This window comes from Callospermophilus lateralis, chromosome 3, assembly GCF_048772815.1.
Source record: "Callospermophilus lateralis isolate mCalLat2 chromosome 3, mCalLat2.hap1, whole genome shotgun sequence".
NCBI classification, from domain to species: domain Eukaryota; kingdom Metazoa; phylum Chordata; class Mammalia; order Rodentia; family Sciuridae; genus Callospermophilus; species Callospermophilus lateralis.
In genome coordinates this window covers 140,698,977-140,718,175 of record NC_135307.1, presented here as the reverse complement: position 1 = coordinate 140,718,175, position 19,199 = coordinate 140,698,977, and the positions used below count along the sequence as shown (strand labels likewise).

At 36.2% G+C, this 19,199-nt stretch overlaps 1 protein-coding gene across 4 annotated transcripts in view; it reads right to left on the bottom strand.

The window, feature by feature from the left end:
• The window catches only part of Mctp2 (multiple C2 and transmembrane domain containing 2), a 160,870-nt gene that overhangs the window by 35,839 nt on the left and 105,832 nt on the right, over positions 1-19,199 (bottom strand). For 2 of the 4 annotated variants that reach the window (XM_076848831.2, XM_076848832.2), the window contains exon 17: positions 1,495-1,617. The exons of the other annotated variants lie outside the window; for them this stretch is intronic. In XM_076848831.2, the coding sequence (XP_076704946.2) occupies positions 1,495-1,617 (123 nt within the window). The remainder of the gene's footprint in view (positions 1-1,494; positions 1,618-19,199) is intronic. 4 annotated transcript variants of the gene reach the window in all.

The following is a 19,199-nucleotide window of genomic DNA, read 5'->3' as shown; positions in this document are numbered from 1 at the left end:
TTCGCTCTGTGACTTTAGGGAAATTGTTTTGCCACTCTGAACTGTAGTTTCAGCAAGCATAAAATGAAAAGAGTACCTCTTCCACCCTTATGCTTTACTATACAGATCAATGAATTTGAATGTTTTATATACAGAAAAGGCATTATATACACACTTAGATCCATACATATGCAAGTTTATTTACACACATGCGTATGTACACACATGCACATATAGATACTACAAACACACATCATGCATGTAGTGGGCCAAATGAAATCTGATTAAACATTTTAAAAGTGTCAGTTGATCACATTTGTTATGACAGATGCTTTTCTGTTAATTTCCCTCATTTATATACCTCAGTAAAACACTGTCTTTCAGTGGACCTAAACTTTAAACCCATTTATTTATTTGGTTTCATTATCTTATTATTATAAATCTTACTGTTATAAATCTATCTATTGCATTAAATAATCAAAAATGAACAGAAAAGAATTTTGAAAGTGCCTGAGGTTTTACCTTTTACTACAATATTCATTTTCTCCACCTTCCCTCCATCCTAAATGAAACCAGAAATATCCCATAAACGTTCATGGTTTCAAAGACAAATTTTTTAAGTGAGAACGTAAGAAAACATATGTAACAATGGTTAGCATTGAGTCTTGGGAAACCCCAGGTGTAAGTAATCACTTGCTAAAGGAAATGATAAAGTCGAAAACTTTGGGTTTCTGTTTTTTAAACCTGGTTCTCGATCAAGGAATAGCAAAATTCATCCTAAAGCTAGTCTATAAATACAAGTTTCTGCACGCTGGAGCACAAAAATGTTCTTTGGGCCTAGATGAGGGGAGCTGAGGCAGGAGAGTCAGAGAGGAAGCAAGATATGTATATGCTAAAGGGATGCACAGGAGAAGGGCCCTTGTCTGGTCTTCCTTCTACATGACAGAAAATGAGAGAATTACAAAAAAAAAAAAAATTAAATTAAAATTAATTTGGTCACCTGAGAACAGAAGAATCTACGTCCACCTGCTTTTACTCTGATTGCCCTGGGAGTTGACAAGCTTCAGAGAATCCTCTGATTCTTCTGACCAAAGGAGAACATTGTGTGGGCTGCCCATGTGGAAAGGTCTGAGTCAGCTCCCTGGAGTGTCCCACAAGACCTGAAGGGGGTCAGGAGTCCACCAAAGGTTTTTCTCTAGTGGTTGAGGAAATTGTTCACAGGAACCTTATGGCGAACTGGATGGGTGCACACAAGTATTGCCCTCATGAAAAAAAGACCAGCAACAACAGGGCTCCAGTCATGGGGAGGTTGTAGGCTGAGACAGGAACACAGTTAACACAGCTGCCACCAAGGGAAGACAAAGACCTCCATTGCAAAATAGGGATGTGTGCAGGGATGCTCCCCAGGTCCCAACCAAAACAGACTCGGGGAGTGATTCGGTGGTAGTTGTTGTTTCCTAACGTGAGCACATTTTCCACAAGTCACGTGCCAGAACTATGTCCATTTTTGCTCACCTGGCTGTCGTGCATGCTGCTCATTTTGCCTTTCATGGGTCTGATGAAATTGTAGACAAAGAGCAACAATAATGCCAGGGGGATCATGTACAGTTCAAAATTCCAGACTGTGACCAAAAATACCTGATTGGGAGACAAAGAACACAGGGTGACTGATAAAATAGTAGGAGCATAATCTTAAATCCTTACTCATTGACTTAAGATTAAACAATCTAGGAACATAAACAGGTGTAAACACACACAAGTTCACATGCAATTAACTCAGTTTTAGAAATAGTAGCAGAATAAGAGCCCAGAATTACTTGGCCAGTGAAAATACTGAAACAGACAAATACAGGGACTTCACCCTATTCTATATTTTGGCACCTAGATTTTAGTGTGCATGAATTTAGGGAAAACAGTCTGGAAAAATCCAAGGTCACAAAAAGGCAGGCCATGGAACACATTCTACCAAAAGTGAAATTTATTTGACTAGAGAAAGCGATTACTTCTGAAATCTATCCCAAATATTTACAAATCCAAGTATTTCAGACAAAATCTTCAGATTTCCAAATATTCATTAAAATTCTGCTGATTTGGGGAATGTAGGGTAACAGGAAAATGAACAGTTAGCACTGTCTAGATCAGACAAAGCACACACTGGCATGCCCAAGTTCAATTAACTTATGAAATTCACATCCTCTACTGCAGAAGAAAAAGTGGGGTTTGAACACAAGGGCCAGTGCTTCAGTGGATGCAAGAGCATGGATGCAGACAGCAAGAGCTCTGCCTCCAAGGAACACACTAATCAGGATGAACAGAACAGAACACCTGATGAGTGCCACAGGCAGCAGGAGTGAAATCCTGGGCAAGTTACTTCCAAACTTGAGCCTCACTTTCTTTTTTAAACTCACAGGTAGTCTAGTTGATGAGATAAGATAATTATTTTTATGAGCAGCAGCGAGAAAAACTCACTTTGTGACCTATTAACTTAGAAAGGACAAGTTACTGACTCTTAAATATTAAATCTCCCCTTCCAATAGTAATATGGTTTTATTGCTGGATGCTTTTCAAATTATTAAAAGAATTATTTTTATGTAGCTATTATATATTTCTTGCTTGTTTTATTTTTGGAGGCTAGGTAAATAAAATCATCTCTTTCATAATATTTTTTGAAACTAGCCATGGTTAGCATATATAAGGTAATAATTTGAATAAATTAGTTTTTTTTAGATTTGCCCCCTTGCTAAGTTTTCTTTATTGTTTCAAATGGCTTTCTATTTCATTCTTCTGGGGGTTTCTAAGATTATAGTCACAAACTATTGGACCAATATGGAATCTCTTCTGTTTTTACTAATATTCAAAACTTAATTTTTTCTTATTTAAACTCATTACTCCTACAAAACAATGTCAAAACTGATGAGAAGGATGTTATTGTGTAATTCCTAACTGTAATGAAAATTCTTCTAGTGTCTCATTTTTCTACCATTAAACATGAGGTTGGCTTCAGTTTGAACTATGTACGTCATATCACATTAAGAATACAAATACATACAATTAGTACCAGAAAATTCACATAACAGTATTGATTTTACTACACTTGATATCTTTTAGCTATTTTTTAAAATACTGTTTTGTATCCATCCCAAACTTAATAAAAATATTTCTTTAAGCAGGAATACTTGTATCAGTTCTAGCCAGGGCTTATTTCACTATTATTATTTTCAAAATCAGGAATAGATGGTTGTTCAACTGTTTTATTTTTATGTCTTCTGAAAGAAGGAGGATTTTTACTTTTCATTTTAATACAATATAATGTATTCATTATAATGTTGAAGCCACTCTCATATTTTTTAGAGAAACCCATTCTTTACTGGGATATGACAGTCTTTTAACACATGGTGTATCTTATTTAATAATGCTCAAAAATATTTTTCATATATACCTATGATTTTCATTTATCTATTACTTTCTCTTTGTATTAAATCTAAGTTTTAGTGCTAGGATTATTTGTACGTTGTATAAAATTTCAGTCTATCCTTTCTCTATGCTACAGATAATATTTGTTATTATATTGCAAGATTAAAAAAATGCAAACTATTTAATACCACCCATGCATTAACACCCACTACTGTGCTTGCTGTCATCATTTACTTATTATTCTTCCTTAAAAAAAATGTCAAATACTTGGCTCCTAACTAACCTAGTCTTCTCATCCATGACGTGACATTTCTTAAAATTTATGAATCTATAAACAATATCAAAACATTCATATCAATTTAAAATTAACTGTTTTATAGCTGTGTTGATGGTATATACATAAGTCAAGTACATTATATTTAACTGATACAGTTCCCCATTCAAATGAATGTTATGAATTTCATCTATGTATGCTTTCTTATCAATGAAAACTTAGATTGAAACTTTTATCTAGTCAAATATGTTAACTTCGAGATTGGCACCTTCAATGTTCTGTACTCTACTTAAGGAATGCTATTTGACCTTAAGCTGATAAAGCTTTGTGTTGTGTCTTCTTCTAAAAGATAAAGTGCATGTGATCTTTATTTGATTTTCTTGCTTATAATTAGAATCAAGCATCCAATTTAAAGTTTTTTTTACTCCTAGTCAACTTCTACAACTAACTTCCTTATAATGACCCATACATTTTTCACTGATCTACATTGTCATTTCTGCACAGAACAGCTGAAGAAGTCTTAATAGCTATGTCAACATGAAATTGTGACTTTAAGAAAACTATTTGAGAAGACATTTTAACAAATATAACAGGAAATCTATACTTACATATCCCTCTGTGGAGCATGACTCTTCAGTTAGATCAAATGACTGTTCTTCTACATTAATTTGTCTTCTTTAGCACGACTTCATGTCTGCGTATTCCCTCCCTCATCCCATCCCAAGTAGTCTCATATCTTTCTGTACTAGTTCACCCTCCAGCATAAATTCATTATTCATCTTTCTTTTGACCCTTATTTGCTAAACACTGACTGTGGACCATATCAATTTGGACAAGAGTGAAGAAAAAAAAAAAAGAAAGAAATATAAAAACACACAAAAACCAGACTTCATGGAGCTTATATTGAGATTTTGGATAATACATATAGAATAACTAGGGAAGCTATATATTTTATATCAGGTGATAAAAAGAGCTACCATGAAACAAAATGAAATCAAACAAAAACAAAAGTAAAAGGACATGAATACCATCCACTGGGGCTGATTCTACAATTATAAGCAGGTGGTCAGGGAAGGCCTTGCTTGGAGAGTGACATGAGAGCCAAGCCCTTGGTGGAAGTGTGTGTGTCCAGATGAAGGGTGTTTCCAGCCAGAAGCAGCAGCAAGCACAAAGGCTGGGAAGTGGAAGGATGCCATTTTCTTTCTAGGGTATTCAAGGAACAGCAAGGAACCCTTGTGTCTGAAGCGTAAGACACAATGCAAACTTAGATTGAGAATGTTATGAGCACAATAATAACGTGATCTGACTTGTATCTAAGAAGGAACACTGACTGCATGAGGAGGAAAAAATAGAAATAAATTTTATGAAAAAATATTTTAATGACCCACTTTAATGAGTATATTGTAGCTTAGAACCACAATGATGGCAAGAGAATTGGTAAGAAGTGGTCATGTTAATTGTTGATAAAGTAGGGCCCAGATGACGTGCAGACCGTTTGGATGAGAAAATAAAAATGGAATGTGAGGATACCGAGGTGTGGGGCCTGAAAAGTTGTAAGAATGGATCTCTTCATTAGTAGAGAAAGTCTGATGAAGAGTGAGTTTAAGGAGAGGGATGGGAGGTGTCCCTATGAAAACAAAGATGACACTGGATACATGGTTTGGAGCTCAGGCTAGAGGCTAGGGCTAGAGACAAAAATTTATGTATTATCAGCATCCAGACAGTATTTAAAGACATCAGATTGAAAAAATCTTAGCAAGCAAGCAAGCAAGCAACTATAGAGAGAAATGGCCTAGAAGTGATCTTTGGTCCAAATTTAGAGATTGAAAATACCAGAAGGGATCAGAGAAAGATGCTGAGGAGCAGCCAGAGAAATAGGGATATAGTAGGAGATGGTGGTGTTCTGAAAATCAAATATAGTATTTAAAAAGCCAAAGTATTTCTCTAAGTAAGATGATCCCTAACTCAATATTAAGGGATAATACTGAGAAATGCAGTAAGGACTCTGCCAAAGAGTTTGTCATAAAGGAGAGCAAAAAAAAAAAAAAAAAAAAAAAGTGCCTGCAAGAGAATAAAGCAATGTTCTAGGAAAGAAAGGGACAGAAGAGCAAGAAAAAAAGGTAGACAAAGAGAGAAAAGACAAAGGGAGAAAAATTGGAGAAGGAGGGAGTTAGAAAGGGAAAATGATTTGGAAGAAAGAAGAAAACAGTTGGTACAATATTCTTAAAACAGTAAAAACAATGGGACCCCAGCAGAAAGTTGTAAGTTTGGTCTCAGCAACAAATCAGATCATCCACAGTTAAGAGGGAAAGCAGAGGACTCCAACAGAGAGGGTGATGAGGGATAGAGAAGGAGCCAGTAGGGTAGCAGGGGGTCATTTATGTCAATCTTGGTCATTGAGAGTGGAGATGAGAGAAGATATTAAGTTTGAGAGGAAAAGAGAAGCAACAAAATAGTCCAGAAAAGTAGAAAGATTATTGTAGAAATGTAATAGAACTGTCAGGGGCATTAAATATGGTTTTCTAGATCCATGCTTACCTAAGATTTTGCTAATTTAATATGTGCTAAATTATTGGGCAGGAACACCATAAAGGAGAGGGGATAAATTTAAACACACAGGATGTACAAATTGATAGAAACTAAAGGGAATTGAACAGAAAATTAGCAAATTGAGAGAGAATTCCAAAGAAATGATTCAGAATGCAGACAAGAGACAAAAAAGATATATGAGAGGTCAAGAGACATGGAAGACAGAAACGGGGTGTTCTAATTTATGTTTTATAAGGGTTCAGTGTGGGGATAGACTATTCATGTGAGAAAGAGGAAAAAACATTACATGAAAATAAAATGCTCTAAAATTTCTGATAAATGTTGAAAGACACTAATAAAGGAAACTCTACCCCACTTAATACTATCCTTATTAGGATAAATAAAGACAAATCCAGTCTTAAAATACTCTTGAGAAAAACACTTGGGGAAAATAGAAACCGCTAGAGAGACAAGAAAATTCAACTATAAAGAAAAAACAATTTGAGTGACGTTATATCTCAGTGCAGCAAGGGAGGAAAGAAGATAAAAGAATAATTTAATATGTATGTATTTTTCAGTCTTTCAATTTAGAATCTTATATATAGCAAATTGTCTATAAATAAGAGTTAAGCAAAGATATTTTCATAAAAACATGAGCCAGGAATCCCTTATCTCCAAAAGAGTCTCGCAAACACATATATAAAAAAATGCACTTTAAATAGAAGGAAAAATGCCCCAAGTGTAAAGGCTTCATGGGAGATATGTGTGGTGCTCAAATACAATGTTGCTGATTTAAATGTGTGTGCCAATACAAATAGACATTAACAAAAAAATGAAGTCTCATTTTTATGTAATAAAACGATCTAGAACTTTGGGAATAGCAAAAGCCTATAGATTTGGACAGGTATGCTTTGCTTTAAATAATTCTAATTTGGAATCTGAATTACTTTTGATATTGGTTTTGTCTTTTTCTGTATTTGTGGAAGACAAAAAAGTTAACTCTTATGTGGAAGAGAATAAAAATCCAAGAATTTTCGCCAAAGCATTCCTAAAGATGAAAACCAAGTCAGAAATAACTATGCCAAAGCCAAATAAAATTTGAGTAATACTGGTAGAAGGATAGGTAATAGATCAATGGAGATGTCTACCTATATATGTAAAGTTAATTAATTAATTAATTAATGTTTTAAACTTTTATTTTTTGTTGTAAGTGGGAACAATACCATTTTATTTTATTTTTATGTGGTGTTGAGGATCAAACCCAGTGCCTCATGCATGCTAAGTGAGAGCTCTACCCCTGAGCCACAATCCCAGCCCTAGTTTATTACTGCTATAGTATGGATCATGTCTCCCAAAGGCCAATGTATTGAAAGCTTATATTACAGTTCATGGAACTACTGGGAGGTTATGGAACCTTTAGGAATGGGGGGTAGTGGGAGGAAGTTAGGTTATTGGGGGGTGTGTCTTTGAAAAGGATATAGAAACCCTCAGTCCCCTCCTGACTCCCTTTTTGCTTCCTGGTCACCATGAGGTTAAACAATCCTCCTTTACCATGTGTTCCCACATGATGTACCCGTGCCACCTCTGGCCCAAAGCAACAGGGCCAAGAGCCAAAATAAACCTTTCATCCTTAGAAACTGTGTATCTCAGGTATTTGTCACAACAATGGAAAACTGACTAACATAATGTCTGAGTGGTAATTGCTGAGGAAAGGTAGAGTATTTCATAAGTGGTATAAGTCAATTGATACCAAGAAAGCTAAAATGAAATCAAACCAAGAATAGATTAAAATCTTTAATGTAAAAGTTTAAATCATAAAAAAATATTAAATCCTATCTTAGTGATTTTGGGGGTCAGAGAAGGATTCTTTAAACATCCCATGAAATGCACAAACCATAGGAAATATAACTGATTAATTTGATATTATACATTTTCTTTGTCAACCTGCATGTAATCCCATCAGCTCCTGAGGTTCAAGCAAGAGAATTGCAAATTTGAGGCCATTCTGGACACCTTAGTAAAACCTTGTCTCAAAAATAAATAAATAAATTTTAAAGAAGGGTTGAGGATATAGCTCAGTGGTAAAGCACCCTCTAGTTCAGTCACCAGTGCCAAAACTTTTTAAAAAAAAATAATTAATTTTGTTCATCAAGGTAATTAACTTTGTTCTTCAAAAGATAAGATGAATAATGATAAAAGCCAGAAACCTCAAGAACATGTTTTAATTGTTTAAAAGTGTATCATGACTTCTTTTATATAGCCTTCAAAAATAGGCATAATTGAATACATTGTTCAGATATAAATACAGAGTTGGTGAAAGCATTCAGTTCCAATGTTACTTCTTCTGAGATGGAGAAAGGAGGTCGGATTCAGTCACAGAAAGTCAGAAAAAGAACTAAAATAATGAGAATTTTTCGATTTTTAAATTGATCTTTTCTTTTTATTTTGTTTAGATAAATAAAATGTGTGTGCGTATATATAAACGTATGTGTGTGTGTGCGCATAGCTTTATAACTCTTGTACATGTGAACCATTTTGCAATTTTTTTTAAAGCAGTTCACATAACTCAGAACCAATGCATGTGATTCTGCTCTCACCTTCCATAAACCATGGATTCAGGGTTCCCATGTAGCCACTTCTATTGGAAGTGCTACAACAGAAGCCAAAGTGCTGATTTTTAAAGTTAGAATGTCCAGAGTGGGGAACAAAGAAGAGGATAAAAAAACACTAACCAAACAATACTCTTATATCAAACTATGATGGTTACAAAGTCGTGGGGAGATGCTGAGGTCCTGGGCTTGGATTTCTACTGTACTTGGCCATAGGTTCCCCCTTCTCCATCAACATACGGGGGAAAAAGGCAGCAGCCAGTTTCTTTAACAGCCTTAACCCTTGACCTCTGAGACCTCTACCTCATACCTGTACAAACTCCTTTGTAGTAAAAATCATTTTTAAAATAATCTGTGGTTTAGTAAATGTGCAGGCACTGCAGAAATATCATAGAACACACCATGTTTTTTTAAAAAAATGTAATATCAAGTCTGACTCTGACACATTGTTTCTCAAACTTGCCTCAGCAAAGGTACCTTTCTTTTCTTGGATCACATACAGTGATTCAGAAACACTGCTCCTTTTATATCAGTGTAAGAAATGTTAGCCACTGCCATGGGTTATAGACCAAAATGCCCACAGAGATCAAACAAGTAGTACAGACAGACTTGCAGGAAACCTAGGTGGTAGACCACAGGGTAAACACCAGGGTACTATCAAACAGCAGCTTCTCTCTACAGGCTCCATATCCCACTCAGTTTTGACTGATTGTTCATCCAAAAGTAGGTGTGACATACCCAGTCCTCTTATCTTCAAGACAAGAAGAATGAGCTACTGATGTACACAATAGGGATGGATCTAAAGATCACAAAGTGAGAAAGCCCATCTTAGTGAATTACATATGGTATGATTCTTTTTTTTTTTTTTTTTTTTTTTTTTTGGTGGTACCAGGGATTGAACTCAGGGGCACACATCCACAGCCCTATTTCATATTTTATTGAGAGACAGGGTTTCACTAAGTTGCTTAGCACCTTGCTTTTGCTGAGGCTGGCTTTGAACTTGAAATCCCCCTGACTCAACGTCTGGAGTCACTGGGATTACAGGCATTCACCACTGCACCTAGCTGATTCCTTTTACATAACATTGTTAGAGCTACAGTGATGAAAAATTAGAGTTATAGCGAAAGAAAATAGACATGTTTCCAAGGTTGAGTTTGGGGTGTGTGGACATTAGGGTGTAACAGGTGTGAGGTTCTCTATGAAAATAGAATACTTCTGCATCTTGATTATAAATAGGTTTATCTGGTATGTAAACTAGAGTGCACCAATACCAGGTACATGTAAAAGCTAGTGAAACTTGAAACAGATCTGTGTCTGAGCCAATAGTCTGATGTCAACACTAGTCTCCTGGTTTAAGTGATTGTAAGCCCTCTGGTTATGTAAGATGTTATCACTGGGAAGATTTGGCTTACTTAAGTAGGCATGGGAATCACTGGACTTTTTTAATTTTTAACTTCTTTCGAGTCTTAATTCATTTTAAGATAAAAAGTTTTTAAAAGAGTTCATGATATGAACTCTTCCAATTTCTAAATATAGGAAAGGAATTTCATCATTTTAAAATAACTTGTTTGCTTCTTTCTCAAACACAAACGCTCACACACCACAGTAGACTGAAGGGGGCTCTAACAGTTTGCCAGTTTAATAGGGTCTGGATTATTCTAATACACTCCTAAATTACATATTATTCATAATTTTCTATACTTCTGATCCATTCTACAGTAAGTTCTCAGCAAAGCATTTTATTCTCAAGGCCTTTTATTTCTTCCCACTGCAGATAGAGTCTAAAACTCTGTTTGCTATTCATGGCCCAACAAATCAAAATAAGACCTGAAATTACATTTTCAATGCTTTCTCTCTGTATTTCTTTCCATAGTTCCTACATTCTGGTCACATGCATTGGCCATTCTCAAAAACTGTTTGTTTTCCTTTGATTCAAAGCATCTCTAGGAATGATTCTTTTTCTTCTTCACCAGTTTTCCAAGTTGGAACAAGTCACTCTTTCTATAAGATACTAGGAACATAGACTTTTGAGTAGGATCATGTTTATTTTGGTTCCATATAGAGTTTTCTCAACAGATTTTTTTTTTACTCATTCATTTCTGTATTCCTTATAAAACACATGATGTAGGCTTATATGGAACAGGTACGCAAATATGCATCAAATTGTAACTGGAGGTCAACATTTGAGCATTTAAATAAAGGTCTAATCAAATGCTATTCATTGTTATCCAACACTGTAGTTGGGCATTGTCATAGGAAGCTCACAGACTAGAGTGTAAAGGGTAAATGGGGAAGCCTTGAACGCAAATCCAAAGTATGGCTTTGGATAATACAAATGCAAGAGAACAAAGCTAGCATCATTTCAGAATGCATGATTACCAAATGTTCTCCTAGTGCCTTCTCAGTGTGGCCACTTGTGTGTGGCTTGGAAAGTGTGAGCACGATTAAGTTCCCATGAATGCTTCATTTCGGGTCTATACTCTGCATCAATGCCCTGGAAGCCAAGGTGCTCAAACACATCACAGATTCCAAATCAACTAAAACTGCAGAATTAAATCCAGACATCCAATCAACCAGTATTCATGGAGGATTTGCCATATGTAAGGCATTATACTGCTGTTATTTATTGGATTAAAGAAAAGAATAGTTTTCTCACCTAGCAGCTACTGATTACATGTAGTCCCATGTGATTTATTTAGATACAGTTTTTGGATAAATTATTAGGGTATATTATAGTACCCTAATAATAAAGTTTTGCTTTTCTATTACAACTTTATAGTTATACATAGTAGTTGGATTCATCCTGACAAAAACTCATAAATGCATGGAAATCGATTTCAGCTCATGATCCCCCCACATTTCCCTCTCATCCTCTCTCCCCTCTCCCATTCTCCTTCCAACTACGCTCAGATTAGAATGACCAGAATACAATCTCTTCTCTCCTCCCAAATCCACATCTCTTACTAAAGTACTTTCTGTGCATGAAACCGGAGCTTGCTCCAGAAATTCTTATCCATTAGGAAGCAATAAGGATGTCAGACAGTAATGCAGAACCTAGCTAGAGATCCATGAACTATCCCCTAGAACCTGTTATGTGACATGGCAAAGGAGAGTAAGATTGCAGATGGAGTTACATTGCTAATATTTGACTTTAAAAGAGGGAGATGACGGGGATTACCTGGGTGAGCCACATGTAATCACAAGAGTTCTTAAGAGTGGAAAAGGGGAGGTAGAAAACGGAGCCAGGAAAAGACCTAAGGACTTCAGACTTGCCTTGTTGGCTCTGAAAATGAGCTAAGGGAGGTGGAAACAGATCCCTCCAGAGCACAGCCCTCCCTTGGTGTTAGCGAGGTTAGAATTCTGACCTCCAGCATGATGAGATAATAAATTTTTGTTGTCTCAAGCCACCTAAGTTTAAAGTAATTAGGCATAATAGCAATAGAAAATGATACAGTAGCAAAATATAAAAAGGATAAACATACCCAGGGAAATTATAGAAGGCCACTTGTACTGATAAGGGAACCTATTCTACACCTCTGGAAGGTTCCTGTAGGCACAGAAAGGTCTTGTTCTTCCAGGCACAGTTCTTACCTACAAGAAGGTAGGGGAACCATTCACTCATCATGGGAGAAAGGTCTTGGCAAACTGCAACTGGTTTAGGACCCAGAGTTAAATGCCCTTCCCTGCCTTATCCTCCACAAAAACCTTCTCATTTCCACCTGCACCTCCCAAGTCCTCCTCTGGTTTTCATGAATGATACAAACTTTACCAAATCAGAATTCATTAACCATTAGTTTTCCTGAAATCAATGTGCATCTGAAAAATACTATTACTGGTATCTAAATGACATCTTCTTCAATTAATTCTACACAGCAAAGTAACCTGATTGGTCCATTAGGGGAAAAATCAATCTTGGTGTCTTGCCTCCTCCAAATTCAACTAGTTCATTCTAGTTTTTTTTTTTTTTTTTTAATTGGGGGTGGGGTGGGGTGGTCCCAATTGGTAGCTTATTCCTGAAAGTATTTTGGGCAGACACCTGGATTGTATGTTTCTTACTTTTATTATTCTCTATGACTTGTTAAATAAACAATGCATATAATTTTCAAACTGCCAATTTTACATTAACACTACACTGGACACTTACATAATAAGAATGTGGCAAACTCCATTCTAATGATAGAGGAAGTCTATGTGTGTAGAACTCCATGTAATCTTAATGTTAAATACAAGTTGGGGATTTTAGACTGGAGTCTTTTAGAAATAGAATTTTTGTTCACAAACCCCTTTTGAATGTATTAATGGATTTTTAAGGAGGCAAAAAAGGCTTACCTACATTATTAGGCATTTCATGTTAAACAGTTTTCCCATTTTAAGTGTGAAGCATTTATTAAAATCCCATCATTTTAATATTTGCATCATGCTTCCAGCAATCCTACACTTTATGTTTCTTGATGATTTTATTTAAGTAGGACAAAGTCCAACAGTCACCTGTGGCCCAATTAAAAAACCCCACACCACTCTCAAAGGCAGAACAACTACTTTAAAAATTAGAGAAACACAAAAGTAATTGAAAGAAAAAAGCATCTAATGTGCCGCCACTATTGGCTTTTTCCCCATATAATGATCAAAATTTCAGGTGTAGAATCAGATAATAAATTTCTCATTATGCATTTTTGAGAAGCTGGTAATTGAGCAGTTGCAAGTCTGATTTTGGTAAATACAACTTTCAGGGCCATCAGTAGGTTCTGTGCTCTGATTAAAGGAAGGGATGGAAAATCCTCATACCTCTCTCTATTCCCTATAAAGCTGAATATCCAAAGAGGTCTCTCACACACACACACACACACACAAAAAAAAATATCCCACTAAATGTACTGATACGTGTCACAGTCATTTCAGAAGTGCATGTTTGGCACCATAGGACCCTCCATAGTGGAAATCCAGTGGAGCTCTAATTATCCTCTAAGTGGACAGAGCTGTTTCTAAAAGTGTTCTCTGGCTTTGGTCACATGAAAATCAGGCTGCAATTGTGACTAAAAGCTTAAACTTAACACTAACGACGTACTCCTCCATGTTCATAGAAAGATTAGATCAGAATGAATACAGAAAAAGCGCTCTGGGTAATAAAACAAGTGTATGTAATTAGCATTAGTGCAGTGATGGAGTAAAGCCGTTCACTGTATTAAGTTACTTCACTTGAAGCTTTATGTCTGGCACTAAAAGAAGCAGGGTGGCAGCAAGTTCACATTAAGCCTGCAATAGCTCTGTCTATATTCAGCCTGCCTGAAACAGACTAAGGTGCCTTAATTTGGGGACCCTCCAATAGTGATTAGTGAGTGAAGCTATTTATAACAGAATACAATTCCTTTAGGAATCCTATCAAGAATGTCTTGGATGGCCTCCCATTAGACTACCTATTTGCTTAATTGAAAAGCAAAATTGTGTTTGTATCAGAACCGCACATACTTGACACTAAAACAAAAAGGATGCCAAGATTTGGGTCCTCCTTCCCTTAGCAATGCTTTTAGAAGTCTTAAATTTATTCTGATCAGGATAAATGCAAGAAGCCTTTTTATAATGCTGAGACATCACAACAAATCAGGAAGAAATAATAAAAAAAAGGTCTTTATGCATGTGCATCTCACACACATACATGCACATGCACACGCACACACACACACACACACACACACATCCCACACATACACATCCTTAAACAATCCTTTGCTCACCAAAAAGAAAGTTCAAATCAAAATCCAACCACCACAAATTCAAGTTTCAGCTTATGATGTTCAAAATCTGTTGCATAATGTAAATAAATATGTGTATGTGTGTGTGTGTGTGTGTGTGTGTATGTGTGTGCATTTAAGCTACTGAAACAACAATTATCCTATTTGGATTTTAATATCTTTGGAATTTTAATGTCCTTATTATCAGGCAAAAGTATTAAGTTTGATGGCACGGGGAGAAAATGAAGTATTCCTCAGCTATTTTAGGATCTGGTCCTTTTAAGCACAAAATGAAAATATTTTAAGAGCTTCTTTAAAAATCTAGAGGCAGATGTTCAGGTAAAACCAAAGCCAGGAGATTGTTTATTTTAATAAAGCTATTATATGTGCAGCCCCAAATTAGGAGTGGCATGGAGGCCAGGGAATGTCTAAACCATCACCACCTGTTTGCCCTGAAAAATCAATTAAAGTCACACTTTCATAGCAGTTCCCTTCTAACCAATAAAACTGAGACAGCTTCATCATGAGACCTGAGTGGCTCAGAGGGAACCTACTTGAAACCTACATCCTTAGTCTCGTATTACTTCCCCGCTCATATTCATATAAACTACCCACAGTAAAAGCAGCCTTCAGGGGCCATGTGGAAAATGGCAGGAGAAGAGGAAAGAGAGGAAGAGGAGAGAAATTCCTGCTTCTATCAGTTTCATACTGAGGATCCTACCTCCGTTTGGTGAATTGCATTTCCTCAAAGCCCCTTTTCTTTACTTCTCTTGTACAGCAGAATTCTCTGCTACATTTTCTGTGCAACAGAAGAGATCCAACTTTGCAAGTTGAAAGCAAGGGCAGAAAAGCCATCGCAAGTGTTTTAGTAATTAAATGAATATGCATAATGAACCATATGCCCAAAGGGCCTGTTCTTCATGTGGGCCAGATTTTTGTTTGAATTTTTAATTTTTATATACAGATGAAACATTCAGTGTAATCTACCAACAGTGTGAGATAACACACAATAAGAAAAAGTGCGAGGGACAGTCCGCGTAGAAGGAGGGACAAGAGATCCTAAAGAAACACAATTCTGGAGACTTTGATTCGAATGTGTTTTTCTCCCTCCAGCAATTGTTCCCATCATCTGCTCAGAGTCTTCAAGAGACACATATAACGAATACACTGACAGCTTCATACAGGAGGAGGAAAATACAACGCCGTCAGTCGAAAAGTGTGAAAATCCCATGGGACAAACAAGGATTTCTTTGTTAAAAAAAAAAAAAAAAATCCTTCTACACCCATCACTCAGACTACCATCTTGAATTACAGGGAATCCTCCCAGGTCTCTTTCAGAAGCTACATAAATATTATATTGCAAGCTGTAGGCCACATATACAATTTGTATAAGCAACTGGGACTGATCTAAGGCAAATTCCTACCTCCTAATGACGCAACTGACTGTGCCTAGTGGGGAGAGGAGACCCAGGGTGGAAAGCAGGCTTGCCTTCCCCACTCCTCTGGCCACAGACTATGAATTTAATGACTTCATTATGCTCCTCTGAACACACAGCCCCCACTACTTCCTAAACTGTCACTGTGAAAGAATTGGTAAAAATCTCCTTTTAGCTTTCTGGTGTCATTTAGAAAATACTGAGATCTAATCAAAGCAATGTAAGAGATACAGAGTCTGATAAAATCAGTGTATCAGCTCCCAGACACACAAGAGTGAATCAGTATACTCCAATACAGAGAACAGAGCTTCTTAAAAAGATGGTTGTGTATTACTTGAAGTTTACTACAAAGGTCTGGACAAAGTTATCAGGTCCTGCATGTGAAGGGGTTTTGTACATGCCTAATTCGGGGTAAACATTTCAGAAGGAGGTATGTGCACCCATTTGCCTTTTGGGAGGCAGGAGGCGGCACAGAGGAAATGCTAAAGTTCACCATTCTCCACATTTAACAGAAATAAACCCAATGCAAAATGCCACACTGGGAATTACCACTCTGAGAAAAGATTATGAAAATCTATCTGATCAAAAGTCAAAGTAAAGCCTTAGACCCTTTTCAGCCCTCCTTTTGAAGACAGAGGTGCCATCATTTCTACAATGTAAACACCAGAAATGGAATGCAGAGCATTTAAAGAGCAAGTAATAATGGAGCTGTAAATAACATCTCTCATTGCTTTCATTCCTAATTCAGAGTTTATGCCTTTGACACTGTCTAGGAAACTTGATCTAGTGGTCTCAGTGGAAAGACAGATAAACTTCAACTGCAAGCAGAAGACAAAAATTGACAAGGAGCGTCACCTTCCCTGACTGTTTAAATCCTTTAAGGAAGTGTCTGAGCAATTAGAGAGGGAGTGTAATCTTTGCAGAGTGCATTAACACTCTCCGACCTCCCAGACAATAGATCAGACCTCAGACACATAATGCTTCCCTAAGGCTTTTTAGCCAGTGTATTTGATCTCTTAGTCACTTGGCGTGTGTTACCATAGGTATCATCCACATAGAAGGCATTATTCATGAGCACTACTGTCCACTCACAGAGGCTGGACTGTAATCAAGCAGAAAGCTGGAATGTCACCATAATCCTCAGCAAGATTTTTCTTTTTTTTCCTAAATTTTATTTTATTTTTCGAGCTACAAAGCCTCTTCTGTCAAAGTGAATTAGTCACATTAATATTCATAGGTCATTGGATGATCATGGGGTGTGGATGGGGTCAACCCCCCCAAACATGCCAGGCTTCTGGCTCATAAAAATGAAGTTCATAATAGATTCATTGAGAAGAACCTCATGTGTGATAAACAACACTGTTATATGCAAAAGAAAGCAAAAGGGGGAAATCAAACAAAATCCTTACACTGCAAGCTTTTAAATCCTCATCTATCCTGCAGGTTTCTCTGCAGGACAACTGGCCAGGCAATAACCTATTTCCTGATGAACACATCCTGTTCCAACTGCTAATCTCACAGTGGAAGCTTGGCTCTTACCATTTATTATAAACATTTTCAAGAACTGCTTACCACGATATATTTTTAATGGATTAGATTTTGGTCAGCTGCTAACAGAGCAGAGAACTGAATATTCTTTATATGAAGGCAGCAAAATAGGTTTTCAGAGGGTCTGACTTGCCTTCCACTCTTCTCCCTCATGAGTAATTGGAAGAGCAATTGAAACAGAATATAAGAAGGCCAGAAGGTTTCCTTTTTTTTCCCCCACCCCCCTCTACTATTACAAGGAAGTCTGGATTCAACGGTATAGTATACAAGACCTTATTGGTTTTCAACTTTAACATAAGACTTAGTGAAATGTTCAGAAGAAAGACAAAGACTGAAATTCACATAATTTGCTAAAGACTATCACAGTTGTCTGATGATGGCACTCAACATTGAAAGCCTAAAGCATTTAAACCAAAATAATTACATTTTCTGAGAATCAAGGCAGTTCCCCTTGAAAATGTGCACTGCAAGGTTTTTTAAATGAGACTTCAAGAAAATAGGAGAGCTGAAATTAGCTTTATGCTTAAGCAAATCACTCCAGAGTTAGCAGTTTTAAACTCAAACTTAAAAAATGCTAAAGGAATATATATATATATATATATTTGTATGTGTGTATATATATACAAAAAGCAATTTAAGAACTTTTGAACCTTGAGTAGCAGTGAACAATGGACTCCAAAACAGTTGATCCTCTAACTTTGCTTTGATAATGTCTAATGTCCAAAATGAAATAACTAAAGTAATTGAAAACATAAAATCATATTCACTATGATTTTTCTAATGTTTTAGAAGAGATTTTTTTTGTGTTATGTTTTCAACACTGGGTAGTATCGTGAGAGGAATTTGTGATTCTGAACATATTAAAACTAACCTTAACTACTTAAGGAAGGAAATACCTCTAAAAACAACTGTGTTTAACACTGTGATGCGAAGCTGTGTCTTTGTGTGCGCACGCGCGCGCGCACATATACACACACACACACACACACACACACACACACACACAGTCACACAGCATTGTCTAACCAAACAAAATTCTCCATAAAAGCCAAACCTAGCCAGAAACACTTATCTGAAAATTAAGTACAAATAAAACATAATAAAAAGGCTTAAAATGGTTAATTGAGATATGAAATCTGTACCAGTTTGGCAATAATCTGGATCTTACCCCTTCTGCATAAAGATGAACATGTCATAGACTATATGAGAAAATTATTACAAAAAATGAAGCAGAAAATTACATATGGAAATTTAAATTTTTTTACTAATGTAATAATTTCTGCTTGCAGATTATTGTATCAAATTAAAAATAAATTGCTGAAATTAAAATCCCCAAGAAGTAGTCCATAGAAATTTACCTTGGCAGTTTCATCATTTATGAGTTTCTATCGCCATCTGCAGGACTATCTTTAAGTAAACTAAAGCAATCATCCAGCTATTTGCTATTCTTTTTCTCCTTCTCCCTCCTTTTCTCTCCCTTTATTTTTTCTTTTCCTTTGTTCTTTCTTGAGGTATATGTCAAATTTCCAAGAAATCAAGCACTTTGTTATTGAAAACATTCACATCATTAAAAGATGAAAAATCACCAATGAAATGCAAAATTAACTTTGCCAGAAAAGGTGCACTTAACAAAGGCACAGGCAACTCATTTTTAAATAGCTGAACACACAATTTATTATCT